The following is a 14,056-nucleotide window of genomic DNA, read 5'->3' as shown; positions in this document are numbered from 1 at the left end:
GGCCCTGGGGACAAGCCCCAGCCTGGCTCTGGGGCCCTGCACCATGGCAGGGTCCTGGCTGCTCTTACGAGATTCAGGGCACCTGCCACAACTGTTCCAGTCAACTAGTTCCCGTTAGAGAAACGTCGGGTGCTCACTGCAGGCTGCATCGTGACGGGGGAGGGCTCCTTGGGAGGGGTGCAGGAACCAGCGTCTTGAGCTTCTGCGCTTGAGGGAGAGAAACAAAAAACAAAAAAAAAAAAAGAAAAAAAGCAAACCAGAGAAAACAAAGTCACAAACTTGAAATTAATTCAAATTTTTTTCTCCCTATTTTAACTCCACGCTCATTTTCACCCCTGGGACTCACAGGTTGTCAGTAAACAGACACTTAGAAGAAGGGCCCAGAGGCACTTGGAGAACAGAACATCATATGCAGAAGTTTTCAGAGTAAACTCAGAACTGGCTCTTGGAGGCCCCGAGGAGCAGCAGCAGCTCCACCGCGCTCCAGCTGAGCAAGCGAAGCTGACGTTTCCACGCAAATAAGTTGTACCAGCGGGCAAGCACCCGCGCATGATGAGAGCAGAAATAAAGTACTTTTGTCATTTTTTTAATAACAACGGTACCTGTTTAGGTCCCAGAGGCAGCTCATTTACATGCAAATGCTCAGCCCGGGATAAATGCGTCACCACAGCTGAGTTGTTTGTTTTTCATGACAAACTCTTCGGCAGTCTCTGTGGAACTGGGCCGCAGGCTGCAGAGGGGTCTGAGCGCTCGGCAGCCGCGGGGGTGTGTCTGGGAAGGGGCTGACAGCTTGGTGTCGTGGCTGCTTCAGGGGCGAGGAGAAACTTTGTGCGCTCCGGGAGGCAGCGCTGACGAAGCAGCGGGGTCCCAGGAGGGCACAGAGGGAGATGGGGTTTGCAACACCTCCCCAGCACCAGCTCTGCCCCAGCACGATGGGGGTCCCACCACACGTCCCCTGTGCCCTGCCGTGCAATGCTGCGCCCCGCAGCAGGGGTAGCGCCGGCCTGAGCCGCTCTGCTCCATGCTGGGACTCATCCCGCTTCCCCCCACCAACTGCGGCAGGACCGGGATGGGGCTCAGCCTGATCCCACAGACCCTCAGGAAGCTGAGGCCCCCCAGCCAGCACGGACTCACCCCTGATTCCTGCTGGGGTGTAGCTGAACAGCGAGCCAGGGCACAGCTTGCAGAGCAGCCCCTTCAGTCAGGGGTGAATCCCCAAAAGCAGCTGCCATGTCCTTTGGTCAGGAAGGGAAAAGCCCTGGTCCCATCCGAAAGCTGCAGCAGAGCAGCTGCTGCCCAGCACGGACAAGCAGCAGCAGCAAGGGCTCACCTGGGCCCCCCGGGAGGGAGATGTCCCTTCCCCAGACGTTGGGAAGTGTCTCCAGCCAGGCAGGGGGTCACAGCAACAGGCATTCCACCTCCCCCCAGCCGGCAAGGCAAGACCTTCCTCCAGAGGAAGCACCTTCCTTCTCGCCAAAGAGGGCGGCAGAAGTTTGGGATCCCTCCTGCACCCCCCGGGGCTGCCCTTTCCTCTCCTCCAGCTGCAGATCTCCCCACAGAGCCCGGGGGCAGGAGAGCCCAGAGTACGAAGTGGAGCACAGCCACCAAGGCTGGGAGCAGCAAGGACCATCCGAACAGGAGCATCTGGGGCTCAGCAGCCGCCTTGGGGCTGGAAGGAGCCCAGGATGAGCGGATACACTCCTGGCATCACCTGTGCTCAACGCAGTGCAGGGGTGGGATGCTGTTCCTGCCGCAGGCACCTGAGGGGCTCCAGCAGCATCGGGAGAGGACAAGAGGCTCCGAGTTCTCCAGTCCCTCCTGCCAGGGGCTCTGTGGGAGCATTCCCACACAGGCGGGCATCTTGGCTCTTGTCGTGGATGACACATTCATTACTGAAATGCCAATATGCAAACACAGGCTCTGGGATTAGCAATGATGCAACCGTGAGATCCCGAGCTCCACAGCTGATCTGTCCCTGCCGAGGCTCTCGCAGACGCTGCTTTGGCATCACGATACACCAAGCCAGCAGCAGAATTCAGGTCACCTCCTCCCTCCATACCCACCATGGTTATGAGCCCACTGAACTGCTGAGACGCTCACCTTTCCACTGCAAAGTCTGCTGCAATTTTAGTGTCCAGAAAACGTAAAACCCCAGAAGACAGCAAAGACAAGACCCCCTCACGCAGTCTAGTTCAATTTTCTAGTGAATTCAGCAAAAACCTCCCCCCACAGTGAGAACAAATGGCTGCTTCTAGCCAGAGTGATCCCTAACCCCTGCACCAGAACAAACCAAACATGTCCCAAAGCTCCGTCCAGGCTGACCAAGGGCAACTCGTTCCCGGGCCATGGCAGCCTCCCCCCGGCTCCCACCAGAGATCCCGGGAGGAGCCACTGCAGAGGAGTCTCTGGGCAGGGGACAGGCCCCATCCTGCTACTCGGGCTCCAGCCCCAGAGAGACCAACACTGTACTCTTCAACATTTTATTAATGATCAGCAACAAAAGTTTACAACAGAGAAGACAACAGAACTGGCGTGGAAGGACCGTCCCGCGCAGTGCAGGGAGCGGCCCAGGACACCCACCGCAGCACCCTGGAATGTAAGAGGCAGAAAGGGGCCCGGCCCAGCACCCTCCTCCCCAGGCCCTGCTCCTCCCCGCAGGGCCAGCGTGCCGGCCCTCGGAAAACAGCCGTGACATTTCAGCCGACACAGTCCCTCCCTTGGGCAACCCATCGGGCAACAAGGCGGACGCTGGCGGCAGCAGCAAGCAGGGCTCCGAGCACGGTCTACAGGCAGCGCCGCGTCCTGCTGCCTCACAACAGGAAAAGCTTTTCGCAAAAGCCCCCAGCGTTCCCACGCCTCGTGTGGAGAAATCCCTCAAACCCACCAGGGAAAGGGCAGAACTGGGGGTCCCTGGGCCACCTGCCCCTTGCAGCAGCCACTGCGCCACAGATGATTCACCGGCACCAGTCACAGCGGAGAGAGGCTTTACCCAGCTCAGCCCCAAGCAGCTTCGGGTCGGGCACTCGCGCCGAGGCAGCGGCTGAGAAGAGGCGACACGACGAACCCCAGGGCACATCGGCACCTCCCGCAGCCGGCACAGCGACGGCCCAGCGCCCCCAACCCAACGCTGTCCGGTGGAACCAGGGGTGCCGTATCCCTTCCCAGGGAGGCCATTCCCGCCAGTCTGTCCAGCCGCCCCCCACCACCCAACAGGACGCTCTGGAACACGGATTTGGGCCAGGACAGAGAGACCTGGAGGGGCAGAAGGGGCCTGTGCGGCCACTCTGTTTCCCTCCTGCTAAAAGCCAGAAATGGCAGAAGGTAAAAGCACATCAACATGTTAAAATATTAGTTATAATTAAAACCGTTTGTTGGGTTGTGGTTTTTTTTTTCCTTTTGTCAAATCTCCTCCTGGGAAAGGGGACGGGGGCTGATTAATGGAGGAAAAGCTAGGCAGCAGGATCCTGACTCGTTACGTCTGCATAATTAGTGCAGGAGGAGCTAGGACAGAAGAGGGTAGGACAGGACATCCTACATGCCGGCAGCAGTGTCCCCGTTCCGGGGTCCCCTCTCGAAGAGCTCTCTGCTCCCCAGGAGGGGGAGGCTGTGGCGCTCGGCGACCCACACGTTGGCTCTCTGCCAGCCTAGTGCTTCTCCTCTTCCAGTCTCTTCATGGCCTCCAACACTGCCAGCTCTTTCGCTTCCTTCTTCTGGTTCCTAGCTTCAAACTCCAGCCTGCATTAATCACAAAATGCCATGAGATTCTCATCCATACATATTTCTAGTAGACTAAAAGCACCTGGAGCAGGGTAGCACTGCTTCTCCTATGCTGCTTTGTCCTGAGAGGACTTCAGAAACCTCACCAGTAACCCCCAGCCTCCTCTGAGAGCCAGCACCCAGACCTTACCACAACCGTTACCATAACTCCACAGTCCTAGGCTCCCACACTGGCCAAACAAGACTTACTTCTCCCTCTGCGGAAGACGCTGCTCTTTCATACTTGGTCTGCCCTGGGACAGACAATTTAGTGCCGTAATACTGAAATCAAATTTACCACTGACCTGAGCCAAGGTCACTGAAGGTGACGGGCTCAGGCCTAAAAGAGCAAACTCTGAAAGAAGCAACATGCTAAATCCCCAAGAACATAGCAAGGAAATTCTATCATTAATAGAGGAGGAAAAATAATAAAACATGCTGTGAAGCACATTCTAGTATAGTAGGGTTTAGCTATTCCTTTTCCCGTACAGTCCAGTACTTCCACATTTAAGCAGCCCATCCAAGCTATGGAAGATGAAGGACCAGTTCACTGATTCTGTGCCTTTAGATACCCCCTTCTCTTCCTGTTTGATCCCATTAATTAGTCCTAAGACAAGCTGGATGGGACAGTATGCAACAGAACTGGGAGACGGACAAAGCCAACCTGTTCTTGATGATTCTTTGCACGATTAAATCTGTGGTGAGATTGCTGCCGCTGTCCACCAGCTGGAAAATGCCGCGTCTCTTCGGTTCCTGTGAACAAACACACCGGACTCAGCTGTGAAAAACATGCAGGACCTCTGGGTTTACAGCTCAGGAGTGAAAGCTGAGCAGAAGTCACGGCAGGTCCTGTGGGCACCCAGCCAGGCATGACACAAAACCATCTCCTAGGAGGCAGAATAAATAACTGCTGAAAGCAAAGCTTCATGTACAGGGGAGCTGCCCAGGACTGGCACAGAGCAAAGATTACAGGATTTCTTATTTTGCCATGAAGTCATCAGAAACCGCCAAAACAAAACAAAAAAAAAAAAAAGAAGAAGAAGAAGAAGAAGAAAAGAACGGAGCTGTTGTGAATGATTTACAGGCTCTGCTCCAAGTAGCTACCCTCGGGGTGGATTAAAAACAGCACCACCTGCCAAGGACTTGCCTGGGTAGCATCCTTTGCCATACGGATTCTCAGCTCAGGAACACGAACAAAGCTACGTGGTATCTGTCAAATGCTGACAAAGAAGCATGGACAACAGCAGTCAGTAACTTACCTCATACGGATCAGAACCGTCCTTGTCTGGTACCACCTCAGTCATCCCGTGGCACACAAGTGTTACCTGGAGAAGGACACAAAGTTGCTGACAAGATCCAAAAGTTGACAGGGACTTTTCCTGCAGCACAGCCTGGAGATCAGCAAAGCCACCCCTCCTGTACCAGGCCTGGCAGTCCACCTGGAGCTCCTGGTAATCCTGCTCAGCAGGATCATCTCTGTTCTACACCCCTGTGTTTTCCTGCACCACTTTAGCTCCCTAAGCACATCACACCCCAACATCTTCACGTACATCTATAGGCAAAGACTCTCACCCTGAAGTGATCCAGCAGATCAGCAGTGACAGCGTACGGGGCTCCGATCACCACTTCCGAGACATACTAGAAAAGAAACCAGGTAAAGAGTCCAGATTTGAAAGACAAAAATAGAACCAAAACAGAGGCCAGCCTGCTTCCTAAACAGGCTTGAACAGATCATCTGATCATAGAGTCAGCAACCCAAATGAGGGAAGAGGAAAGTGAATTTAGCAGCCACTGCTTGTCGCATAGCAGCTTTTTGTTCCACTAAAGAATATGTTTTCTGGTACTGCATATACAGCAAATCCAAGAGTTAATTGCCCAAGGCACACAGTTCTGGGCCTCCCCACATTTCTTTCCCAGGAATTTTCTGCCCTGCTGCAGGGAGCGGAGTTTTCTACAAGAACACAGTGGTAGAGCAGAGCAGCACTCTGCAAGGCACCCTGCCTTTCACTGCCTGTGGAACAGAGGTGGATGGCTTCAGCAGCTCAGGCTAGCCAGGTCGACAGAGGGGCTTGCGATTCCTCCTGAGAGCATGCCAGCACCTCTGGCAGCCTGAAGGGATCAGTCTTGTCTTTGCCTTCTCAGTGCACGCCAAAGAACTCACGCAGGATTGTTGGCTACAGGTGAACACCACCCAGCTCCAGGAGCAGCGCAGAGGCACCCACCCTACAGGCACTTACCCTACAGGCCAAGACGCTGAGCGTTCTCTCGTGGATGTTCATGATGGGATAGTTCTTCCCTTTGTAGCGATTTACTTCCTAAGGCAAAGCACCAGGCACAATTAGAAGAGAGACACAGCAACGCCCTTTCCCTCTCACTTTCTCCCAACATGAAAATCCTGTATTGGCCAATACATCCCTTTCTTCCAGAGCACAGCCTGCTTGTTTCAGAAAGCACAGGGGCCAAACTGCTCTGTCTTTGGACAACATTACATACAGACCTGATCAAAGTGCAGCCCAGCAATGATGTAGGGTTTCTCTGCCAGCTGGTGAACCTTCTCCAGGAAATCTACATGCCCAATATCTGTAGACCTGTTTAAGGAACTGAAACTAACATGGAAAACAGGGAAAGGAAGACAGAAACAGATGCGCTGAAAAAACGCAGTGGGAGACAGGAATCCCAAGGATTTCATTTCTGCATTACTTGTCTATGTCCTAACAACAGTTCCCTCCTTCCTCCTCAGGCTCCACAGGTTCTAGGCAAAAGCCAGACATCTTTTCAGCTTCACCTCACATGGACTCAACTTTGCCTCTCTCCAGAATCTCTCCCTCTTTCAGGTGTTCTGGCACAATGCCTCAAAGACCATCCCAGGGATGAAGCATCTGCTCCAGACGCCCTGTGCAGTCAGCTGGTCTGTGACAGACAGTCCTCAAGAGGTACTAGAGTGCGAGCACTAGAGCATTGAGAGTATCCAACTGTCTTCCTGAAATCCTCCAACAGCCACAAATCTCTCTAAGGAGATTTAGAGAGGAACTGTAGCTCCTTTCTCAGTGTCCTGTGACTAAGAAACTTAAGAAACTGCCAGTAAGAACTCCTGCCTCCTCCCTCACATGCACACCTACAGAAAAGGGGGGGGGCGGGAAGAAAAAAAAAAAAAAAAAAAAAAAGAGGTAAATATCCTAGTCTGGTGCCTCAAAACAGGAAAACATCAAACAAAAAGACCAACGCTACTTTCTTGACAAAACAGAGTCAAGGATACGGAACAGATCAAAGGCTCCGGCCACGTAGATGATAGTGTCTCCTGGCTGTGGTTCCTTCCCTGATGCAAACTGAATGATCTTCTGAGATGTCTGTAGGAACTGTGAGACACCAGTCCAGGGACTGTGACCTTTCGGCCCCTGGGAAAACACAGACCCCACATGTTTCTTTTTCAGGCTCCAGGAAGGGCTTTGGACAACACACAGAATGCAGCTGCAGGCAATTTGCTAGCCTTCATTTGCTAGCAAGTACTACAGCTCCTAGCAGCTTGGACTTTCTACATTCCTGGCACCAAATATTTATGCAATCTCATGAAATCCCTTTTCACTCTATCAAACATGGTCTAAATCATCCCCTCAACAGCCAGCTAAGGAGATGCCGAGAGAAAAGCTCAGGAAGGAGGAAAGCAACAGGGCAGTCTCGGATTTCCAGGAGAGACAAGACTTACTAACGGAGACAACACACAACCTACTCAGGCTCTTCTCAAGCCCGAAGGCAGCCTACCCGTTCCCCCGGACCAGGGCTGGCAGGGGATCACCCACAGCTCCAGCAAGGGCCAGATCCCAGGACCGGTGAAACCGAAGACGGAGCTTTATCCCCGCCATGTGGCAGTTCTGGAAACAGCCATCGAATCACCAGCTCCGGCCCCTGCTTCGCTCCCTCTCTAAAGCAACCGGCGCTACAGGACGTGGAAGGAAGGAGACAACTCGGCAAGCCATCCAACGGCAGCATGCAGAAGGGGGCTCAGCTGGCAGGGTCATGCAGGGACCTGGTGCACAGATATTCTCCCCGGATCCAAGCACCAGGAAACAGCCGTGCTGGAACTACAGGTCCCATAAAGCCTGCTCAAAAAACCCAATGTGGTGGAGAACGCAGAGGATGATTCAGCCTGGTCAGCAAACCCCTGTTAGTAAAAGACTTACTCAAGCCACAGGCCCAGATGCTTGTTAATCAGGGACAACCCAACACTCGGGGGGGGGAAGCTCTTTGGAGGTAGTCCAGGACACAAGCTGGCCACAATGGCAGAGAGCCCCAGGAGAAGTGCGCTGAGATTTGAAAACCAGGCATACTAATTCTGCAGTACAGCATGCTAGCTACGTGCCTGCCACATAAACCCTTCCCAGACCTAATGCAACACCTTTAACAACACGAGCACTAAAAGGAGCATCCACAGAGGCTGTCCCTGCGCTGGAACTGCAGGCACTTCGGTCCCAAAGGAAGCGGCGATACAGAATTTACATGCAAGCCAGAAAACTAGTGAAGGCTCAATGGGTGCAACAGCTCTATGGCATCGCTGACGTACAGTTCACTCGCCAGCCCTGTGCAGCCACTCCTGCCTATTCCACTGACTACAGCAGCTACTTTACGGGAGGGCAGATGTTTAACTGAGGTTACTACTAAATGCGACACAGGCCAGAAAGCACATTTTGAATCCTTCTCAGACAGGACAACAACCAGACGTCCACGACCAGAACTCACGTTACCTTCCCAAAGTTGTCAGTGTGCTTCCGATAGTCTAGGTCCTCATCCTGAAGGGAGATAAAGAGTCAAAACGTTTAAGCACTCACATAGCTCATCCAACCAAGAACACGCTTGTGTGGGGCAGAAGTGCCAGGAGGTCCAGGCTCAGGTTGCACATCATTGATCCTTGGCACTGAATGCTGACAAACTAGTTAATATCTAAACCAGAGTCGTGTCCCAGCATGAGTGAGGTGAAACATCCTCATCTGATCCCAGCCTGGCACCACACAGTGACGGTGGTTCTTGCCCAACCTGCAGACCCGATGGCGCTGCACGCCTACGTCCTGCCTCGACTCTGCAAGCCCCTAACAGGACAGCATCCCTCCTCCTCCTGAAGACACTCCACTAGGGACAGGCTCAGATCTCTGCAGACAGACAGTAGCGCTGTGCCAGATGTTGGTGTGAACTTACACATTAAGGCTAAGCCAACCTAACAGCTCAGCACATAAAAGACCTCCCTCTACCCCTGAATTCTCTCATGCGTCCCTCGTCTTGTCCCTGCTGTTATCTAGGTGATTCTGTTCTCTGGATTGCTTGTTTACCAAGTCAATTAAACTCATTAACCAACATAAAACTACTTCCTTTATTTTTCTTTGGTTAGGTTGTCTATCTACCAGGTAGTGAGCCAAGGAGACTCAAGAAAGGTCCAATAAGACTAGAGACAGCAGAAGGCAGAAGCAGGCAGCTCAGTGGGAAGGAAGAGGACTTTCCAATTCTAGCAGCACTGGGCTGCTAGATCAATGTGGCTGCACCATGTAGTTTCACCCTCGCAGAAGCCATAGGCTAGCCTGTAGTTCCTGTAACACTCCTGAAGCCCACACCAATCATGAGGGATCGAAGCTTTTATCCCCCCACACCTTTCCAAAGCAGCGCAGGCCGAGATCACACTGTGATCGCAGACAGGATTAAGCAAACATAAGCAGGTTGTTTTGCTGCCACTGCCCGTAATCTGCTTGCCAGTTCTCCGTGCACCTAGGAGCCAGACCCAGGAGCTCTACTGCCATTTGGGACAGCAAAAGGAAAGAGCTGGCGTATGCCCTGGACTCCAAACTCCCACCCAAAGCCCTCTGACTCACTATGTTGCTGTGGTGAGCCTTAGTCATGAGCAGCATACGGCCAACGAGGTCAGTAGTGGACACACCTTGGGTGCGTTTGCATTCCCTGCAGGGAGACAAGCAAAGGATAAAGCAGAAGCCACAGAAGCATATGCCTCTTCTCTTCCCACCGTTACCACAGGAACACCCATGACACCTGACAAATCCAAACCAGGGACCGTCCTGAGAAAGTCTTCCTTCTACCTGCTCTTGATATAACGCTCATTTGCTGAGCCTCTGCCTCTTCTTCACACCACAGCAACTGCTCATAGGAGGAAAACTTACCTTGCACAGACTTCCCAACAGAGCTCACTCCCAGCAAGGCTTCAGGACCAGAACTAGCATTTGCCCGGAACAGGAAGCCCCTGCCAGTTGCGAGTCTGCAACACTTCCCAGAAGCCAAAATAGTGTGAGCAACTGAAGCTCTGAGACACGTTACATCAGAATTAAAGTGTGACCTGAAGAGAGCTGTGTTTCATCTGACTTCCCTTCAGGGCATGAACTCCCAGAAACTCTGTACAAAACAGGATAAAAAGGTAAATAGCAATGGGTTACCTGTATCGCCCTGCTGTCTTCACTTCCTCATAAGTGTCCTTGCCATCTATCGTTAAGGTGATGTCATCTGCAGGGAGAGAAGAGCCTCAGAACCGCACCCCAAGCCTTGCACAAAAACTGGTGTAGAACGACAGCAGCAGCTGAACAGGTCCATCGCACAAGCCAGACTAGAACTCCTGCAGTCTGAATCCCTGTGCACACACACGGGATCCATCCTGCATCCCATGGAAACGTCAGGGGTTTGCAAGACTGCCCTATCTGTGGAGATAAGCATATTCCTGGATGATAAACACCATTAACCACGGGGTCTCATGTTTTTTAGATAGTCCAGAAAATCTGAGCCGGCTGCCCTTGCAGTGAATCCAGCAGCAGGAACGACTGATTTATTGCCTGAATGACAATAACCAGCTACCATCAGTCTCCGTATTAAAAACCACCTTAACAACTTCTCTAGGACCGGTTTTAGCTGTTGGTTCATCTTGCAACTTTTTCAGTCAATTAAACAGTCCTCCAACAGCCAGTTCGCCCCCTCAGCGATGGCACTTCTACAGTGACATCAAGCCACCCTTGGACAGAGTTAATTCTGGTGGTTCTTTGGCACGGTTCCTAACTCTTATCTACAAAAACACCTCTCATCTACTTTCAGTAACAGTATAAAACCTTCACAAGTGAAAACCTAAGCTGGCTTTCACCTGGCAGAACAGCCAGTTTGCAGTGCTGGCAGCTGAGGAGCATTCTCCCTCACGCATCTGGGTGGCACGATGAGGGCGCAGGGGCAGGAGAAGAGAACATGCTGCGGGCACAGCTCTGCGTGCCAGGAGAGAGGCAGAAAGCAGGTTTGCTGTCTGTCACCTCCCCAGTTAAGCTCAGCTATTTCAAAACTTATCTTTTGCAAAAACGCAGCCTGGCAAAACTGCAGCGTGCGAGGGTATTGTTCAGGTGGAAGTACTGAATGATTTGGCAGCGGGGATAAATGCAGGGAAACTGGAGCAAAGGCCACCGGCGCTTCTCTGTTGCCATAATCCCTCACCAAGTCCAGTAAGGGGTCACGTGCCCCAAACACATGTCCAGGGCAGGCAATGAAGTTAACAAGGAATTTGGTAATCACCCTGTCCACGTGAAAAAGCGTATCTATCTCATAGAAGACTAATGATTTCTTCACATTTAATTAGACACTTGGCTCACCGATGGCAGGTGGCTGGGATCAGAGGAGGAAGATGTAAAATGAGCGCAAAGACTACTCCTGATTAAATGAACAATACCTTCAGAGGGGTAGGGAGGAGGGGCTGAGGCTGGATGAACACGAGAAGCAGTCCCAGGAAGGGACAGAGTACAAAAGCAAGAATGTTTCCTCAGAACACTGGTTCTCTCCAGTGACTGTAAACAGAAAGTGTTCATAGTAAGAACTAGGACTCTGACCACACGGTCAGCTAAGCCCCTGAACAGCTTATCAGCTGGATAAAGAGAGAGAAGCTTTTAGAGCTGATCTCATCCCAGGATAAGCAGATATAAACCTGATTGCATTTCTGCACACTTACCTTTTTAACAGCATTTTTCATGTTTAAGTTTTGTAAATTACTTTTCCCTATGCACAAATTTCTGCTTGTGCTAAGGGCAACCTCAGGATAACTGTCAGACAACACATTTCACCTTTGTTAAGTGAAAGGGATGCTTTAAACCAAGGGATTTGGCCACTCTTAGGGTGCCTGGCACATAGACATATTTCTCCAGAACAGGAGTGGCCATTCTGCCCAGCGCAGGTGTTGGTAAGGCAGACCTCCGCTCATGAGGTATCTGCCCATGGCCAGAAAGTTCCTCGGTTTGCAGCAGGGAAATGAGGAGCACACAAGACCCGGAGGGCCTGTGTTAATACAGTTATGGCTTCAGAATACCACTCACCACCATGCACACAGAAGTCACAGTTATACTTGTCCAGGGTTTCCAGTGTGGTGACATAGGGAGCTCCTGGAGCAATCTCATCCACCCACTTGATGGCTTGCACCATTTTGTACCTCTCCTCCTGCGTAAAGACAGGGGGGCCCTTGTGCTTGGCAATCTCCTCTGGGCAAGAAACAGAAAAACCCAGTTAGAAGCACGTACTACGGCTACAAAGACGCCCACCTACAGCAGCCGCACTCATTTCACGAGTAGGTGAACCTCACTGTGGGCCTAGATGCTGCCTGGAATGGTTTGTGGTAGAGAAGGAAGCCACAGCTAGATCAGAAAATATTGTAATTCAGTTGCATTTCCTAAGCGCGTGACAAGGGCCCTGGAATTCACTCGGAAAGCAAAAGGTCTCAGCATCCCCCTGTACCCAGACGCTTCCTACTGGGGGGACCACCTGGGCCTCTTGGCAGCCCCTGAGGGGAAAATTCCCCTTTTAAACAATATCTTCATGCTACATTTGGTTTGTGCTAGAAAATATACATCCATAAACCAATTTAAAATCCATCCTCACATGCAAGAACTAGTTCCTAGCGCTTAACTCTCAGGCTCTAGGGAGATCTTAGAGCCCCTTCCAGTCCCTAAAGGGGCTCTAAGAAAGCTGGGGAGGGACTCTTGATCAGGGAGAGGAGCGATAGGACAAGGGGTAACAGTTTTAAACTGAAAGAGGGAAGATTTAGATGAGATCTGAGGAAGAAATTCTTTGCTGTGAGGGCGGTGAGCCCCTGGCCCAGGCTGCCCAGAGAAGCTGTGGCTGCCCCATCCCTGGAGGGGTTCAAGGCCAGGTTGGACAGAGCTTGGAGCGACCTGGGCTGGTGGGAGGTGTCCCTGCCCAGGGCAGGGGGTGGCACTGGGTGGGCTTTAAGGTCCCTTCCCACCCAAACCCTTCTACGATTCTAGGGACTTGAAACGAGTTTTGTCCACACAGTAAGTTGTTTTGGAATATCAGTTCTGCAGTGTGCACCAGCAAACCACACTGCTTTTCAAACGGTTCAATTGTTTTTACAGCACAGAACACAGATCACCCCTCAAAAGGAAGCCTGCAAGCTCTGAACCCCCCAGCCCTCACGCCAGAAAGCACGAAACGGGTAACTCTGCTCCTTTACCCAGGGAAGATACTTTCCTTTAGGAGGCTGCTGCTCCTTGAGGAGATGCAGGAAGAAGCCCGCTTCGTATCGGGATATTTCTGTTCTCTCGGGGCTAACGCTGCCCGGCGATTCTAGAGGCAGCACGAGGTGAAAAACTGCGAAAACCTCTTACCGTCCGTGTGGACTCCAACAATCAGATAATCTCCCATGGCCCGAGCCTGGCGCAGCTGGTTGGAGTGGCCATAGTGCACCATGTCATAGCTAGAAAGACAAGGGCCGCTCAGTGCGGGGACACGGGGCGCGCCGTGCCGGGCAGTGGGTGACCTTCCCCCCCGCAGCGCTGTCGGGGACCGGCCCCGGGGCTCGGAGGTTCGGGGTCTCTGCTGTCAGGCGGCGACCGGCCACTCACGGGGAGGCGGCGGCTCCCTCACGCCGCCATAACCCGCCCCGGCCGGGGCTGCCGGTCTGGGTCCCCCCCGACTGCGCGCCGGGTCCGGCTGCAGCCCCGGGCGCCCAGGACGGCCCCGCCGGCAGCGCTGGGGAACCGGGGCACCGCGGGCCCGAGGCCGCTCCCGGCGGCGGAGCGGTCACGTCCCGCTGCCGCCCGCGGGGCCCGTCCGCGCCGCGATGACAGAGAAGCCGGAGGCACCATGGCAGCCAACACGGTTTATTCCCGCCGCCCGCCCCACTCACCATCCGTCGCACCAGACGCGCACCGGCCGCTGCGCCGCCGCGCCGCCCGCCGCCGGGCCGCCGCCGCCCGCCGCCCCGTTGCGCAGCATGGCCGCGCTGTCACCGGCGGCGCCGCCCGCCCGCAACCGAGCGAGCGGGGCCGCCGCCCGC

The 14,056-nt window shown here is 53.3% G+C and overlaps 1 protein-coding gene across 2 annotated transcripts; it reads right to left on the bottom strand.

Moving 5' to 3' along the window:
* Positions 1–2,466: 2,466 nt before the first annotated feature.
* On the bottom strand, positions 2,467–14,011 carry PCYT2 (phosphate cytidylyltransferase 2, ethanolamine). 2 transcript variants are annotated; one of them, XM_054221634.1, is made up of 13 exons: positions 13,907–14,011; positions 13,386–13,474; positions 12,081–12,242; positions 10,182–10,248; positions 9,609–9,693; positions 8,496–8,540; positions 7,013–7,151; positions 6,254–6,336; positions 5,994–6,071; positions 5,329–5,394; positions 5,016–5,081; positions 4,421–4,509; positions 2,467–3,735 (listed from the first exon to the last, which is right to left on the bottom strand). In XM_054221634.1, the coding sequence occupies exons 1-13, from the start codon at positions 13,993–13,995 to the stop codon at positions 3,645–3,647; spliced, it is 1,149 nt and encodes a 382-aa protein (XP_054077609.1). In that variant the 5' UTR covers positions 13,996–14,011; the 3' UTR covers positions 2,467–3,644. The 2 variants fall into 2 exon arrangements, with proteins under 2 accessions (XP_054077609.1, XP_054077610.1); XM_054221635.1 differs by lacking the exon at positions 8,496–8,540 and having other exon boundaries at positions 13,907–13,967.
* Between the last annotated feature and the right edge of the window lie 45 nt (positions 14,012–14,056).

The sequence above is a fragment of the Rissa tridactyla genome, chromosome 15, assembly GCF_028500815.1.
Source record: "Rissa tridactyla isolate bRisTri1 chromosome 15, bRisTri1.patW.cur.20221130, whole genome shotgun sequence".
NCBI classification, from domain to species: Eukaryota; Metazoa; Chordata; class Aves; order Charadriiformes; family Laridae; genus Rissa; species Rissa tridactyla.
This window is presented reverse-complemented; position numbering and strand designations above follow the sequence as displayed.